The sequence below is a fragment of the Glycine max genome, chromosome 18, assembly GCF_000004515.6.
Source record: "Glycine max cultivar Williams 82 chromosome 18, Glycine_max_v4.0, whole genome shotgun sequence".
Lineage (NCBI taxonomy): Eukaryota > Viridiplantae > Streptophyta > Magnoliopsida > Fabales > Fabaceae > Glycine > Glycine max.
Window position 1 is genome coordinate 3,388,645 of NC_038254.2, and position 3,657 is coordinate 3,392,301.

General features: G+C 35.4%; 1 protein-coding gene across 2 annotated transcripts; it reads right to left on the reverse strand.

The window, feature by feature from the left end:
* Positions 1–290: 290 nt before the first annotated feature.
* On the reverse strand, positions 291–3,051 carry LOC100811615 (plasmodesmata-located protein 7). 2 transcript variants are annotated; one of them, XM_006601947.4, is made up of 3 exons: positions 2,082–3,051; positions 933–1,049; positions 291–794 (listed from the first exon to the last, which is right to left on the reverse strand). In XM_006601947.4, the coding sequence occupies exons 1-3, from the start codon at positions 2,803–2,805 to the stop codon at positions 787–789; spliced, it is 849 nt and encodes a 282-aa protein (XP_006602010.1). In that variant the 5' UTR covers positions 2,806–3,051; the 3' UTR covers positions 291–786. The 2 variants fall into 2 exon arrangements, with proteins under 2 accessions (XP_006602010.1, XP_003552879.1); XM_003552831.5 differs by having other exon boundaries at positions 933–1,046; positions 2,082–3,048.
* Between the last annotated feature and the right edge of the window lie 606 nt (positions 3,052–3,657).

Below are 3,657 nucleotides of genomic sequence, written 5' to 3' on the forward strand. Positions count from 1 at the left end.
AGCATTCTCCTCTCTTTCTCTTTCACTCTCTTTTTCCCTCATTAAATGTCACATAAAACAATAATAAATCCATCTTCTCCCTTCAATTTTCTTTCATTTCCCTCCTTAATTATCCCTGGTTTAGTACTCTTTTTTTTAAGAATAACCCTAGTTTAGTACTTGGGTTCCTTAAAGATAATGGATTTAGTTTCCCTGCAGAACTCAAGCACAAAGAATTCACGGATAGCTTTGAAAAAAACAAAAATTATTGTGTAAAATGTCAAAGTATTTGCTAGGCACCAAAATCGGCATAACACGAAAAATCTTTTATATTAGATATACCCAACCAAAAGTTCATGGCCGCATATACTATAATACTAACGATAACAAAGTGGGAAATCTTATAATACAACTTTAAAAAAAAATAAAACAAATAATGATATAAGTAATTGTTTGCAAAGGGGGTGAGACAATGCAACTTGTTAAGTGGGGAGGATTGAGGAAAACAGAATCTTTTAACTCTCTTTTGTTCCTTTTCGCTTTTGCCTTATGAATTCAACTGTGTCCCATGGTGTACTATTTTCCCATATGATATCCTCATCAAGGTCCTCTTTTGAATTGAAGTTTGTAATAAAGGGAAGGATAAAGAAAGAGGCAAAAAGAAAAAAGAAAAAGACGTTGTGAAGATAATAAAAAATAATAGGAAAGCAAAAGAGGTCCCAAAAGCAAACCATTTAGAATTAATGCTGAGAATTGATCAGCGGCTGTGCCATGCGGTGCCACTGATTTTAACAAGCTTAAATTAATTTATTTACCTGCATGAGAAAAGATTAAGAAAAAAAAGAGAGAGAATCGTGTTAATGTGCAGTGCAGCCATATCTGTTGTATTTTTCTTATTATATAATTAAATAAATGCGAAACAAGAGAAAAAAAAAATAATGTGGTATATTTACCGTGTCCCTCACAAATCCTTCTCAGGAAAGCAAGGAAAATAATGAGTATAGCTACTCCTGCTAATAATCCAACAATTATTGCAAATGTCTTCTCACCTTCATTGCCCGATTTTCCTGCTAACCATGAGCCACCAATAGAAAGAGCTGAATTAGCTGCATGACTTTATTATTTGCTAAAATAAATTCCTACTTGCTTTCTCTTTCATTATGTCAGAAATGAAGATCGTAATAAGAGTTTAAAAACATGTAATGAGTGTAAAATGTTTTTATATGATAATTAATTAATTAAATTTTTAATATGATTTTAAGTTAATTATTATAAAAAAAAATTATCATATATAATAATTTGTGATTAGATAATAATATAAAAAAATTACACTTTCAATATATATTATATTTATTCTAATAATAATAATGGAGAATGAGTGTGAATATCTCATAAAGAAATACAAATTAAATAATAATAATAATATACAAACACTCCGGCATTTCAAACTCTTCATTTACATTCATCATTTATCTTTATTTTTTCTTTTTCCATTACATATAATGTTAAAACATTTTTTTCTTATGTTTCTTTTTCTTTCTAAGTATCAAATAACATGGGAATGTCCATGCATCATTATTTAAAACTAAACCTGTCTCCTAATTTTAAGAATATTGAGTGCAATATATAATAAGATTAAGCCTCGACCAAGTTTTTAACAAGTGACTCAAAAACAAAATGAATAATAAGGGTGTTCGTGTGAATGTGATGTGTATAGTTCATACATGAACCTCTAATTTTTTTTAAAATTATGTAATTAACATAACAATCCTTATTTTCAGGTTTTGGAAATAACATATAACTAAACACATTCATAGATAAGAAATACAACCATTTTTTAATACACTCTTTATTATTAACTGGAATTTATTAGGGGTCATGATACTATACTCTCTTTTGAAAGTTTTTGAAAATCATATTTTATTGTGTGTTTCACTTCTTATTCACAAGTCACACTCATAATTTTGTAATTTAAAAAAGAAATAGGAAAGTGTATTAGAAGAAATATACTTAAAAAATGTTTTCCTAACCCTCTATTAAGAAAATCACAAAATCTTTCTATTTTAAGGTTATTGTTAGTAGTTTAAGAAGTGAAGGCTTACCATGGGCCTTGTTGTAATTGTAAGCATGTGCACCATTGGTGGAGAATCTAGCGTAACACTTCCCCAAGAACACATCCCCATAATCCGCAGCAGCACACTCACTCCTCAGCCGTCGGATCGCATCCCCCACACAATCCTGACACTCGGCGAAACTCAAATCCCCACAACACTGCGCCACACCCTTCACATCACCCGACCCGCCGACCCGGAAATACCCGCCCGAACCGGCCAACCCGCCCATCACCGCATCCCTCTCACCCGACCCGACCGGCCCGAATCCCACCGAGGGCCCACACCGCTTCAGCACGACGGTCTTGTCCTCCACACCCAGGAATGTGACATTGTCGTACTTGATGAAGCAGCCGTCCAGCTGGACCGCGCCGCCGCACGTTGCTGGGCAGAGCTGCCCGGCGCGGGAGACGGCACGGGAGACGCAGGCGGCGCAGTCAGGCATGGCGAGGTCGCCGCGGCACTGGTAGAGGCCGTAGACGGCGTCGCTCTGGCTGGACCCCACCACGGTGAGGTTGTTGTAGGAAGAGTAGGTGGCCGAGTTCACCAGCGAGGTCAGGAGCGAGTTCAGGTTAGACTCGTAGGGCGAGTTCGAGGTGTAACGCTGCTGCGTGCACCCGCCATAGAGGAAAAAATCCGCGGGGGAGGAGAGACAAACAACAGAAAAAGTGGTGAAGAAGGAGATTATTAATAAGGTTAGTTTTGTTTTGGCCATTAGTTTCTTTTGTGAGGACTGAGGACTAGGTAGGTTTGGTTTGGTTGACGTACGAGGTTGATGAGAGTAAGTGAGTGAGTAGTTGAGTTAATGCATGCTGTGCTAGTTATACTGAATTATATGTGCATGTATGTCATGGCAGATTTGATTTGATTTGGTGATATAAATGATGGGTGGCTTTTGCTTGGGAATGGAGGAGTGGAGAATCGGGGACCTTGGAGGTTGGACATGGAGTTGCTTTAAATACCCACGCCATGGCCATGTCATCTATGGTGAATAAAACAGAAAAAAGCTCCTCTTCATATTTTACTGCCAAGCTTGTGGGGTCTATTTAATTCTTTTTGGAAAATAATTGATAGAGAAACCTTGTTTTTTTCTCTCAATCAATCACCATAATTAAGATTTTTTAGTGTTCCATAGAATCATAAGTTATTCTTAATCAATTGTTTGAACTAACTATAAGACTAATTTTTTATTTAAGACTTAACTACTCTTAAAACTCATCATCCCCTATAAAATATTATGCATGGATTAAAATCAAATTATTTCCCGTAAGCTCATCGTGCTTTTTTTTTTATCAGCAAAGAATTTTATTAGAAGGATACAAGAAGTACTAGATCCAGATACGTATTACAGGATCATGTTCTAAGCTTACTAGTTATACCATATTTATGCAAATGTATACATAAATAGACCACAACCAAAAGATAACAGCAAAACCATGACTCAATGAACCTCTTATCTATACTAACTCATGTTGTCTAAGTTACATCTATTGTAAATATGATAAGAGGTCAAATGTCATAGATAGAAAAGATTTATCTTAAAACAAAAAGTGAGAAATTATAGTTA

Bases quoted from the DNA above. Each gene is read 5' to 3' on its own strand.
- LOC100811615 (XM_006601947.4), bottom strand. From the start codon at position 2,805: ATGGCCAAAACAAAACTAACCTTATTAATAATCTCCTTCTTCACCACT. The intron at 1,050-2,081 runs GTAAGCCTTCAC...GCTCATGGTTAG, and splicing joins CAATTACAACAAGGCCCATG to CAGGAAAATCGGGCAATGAA.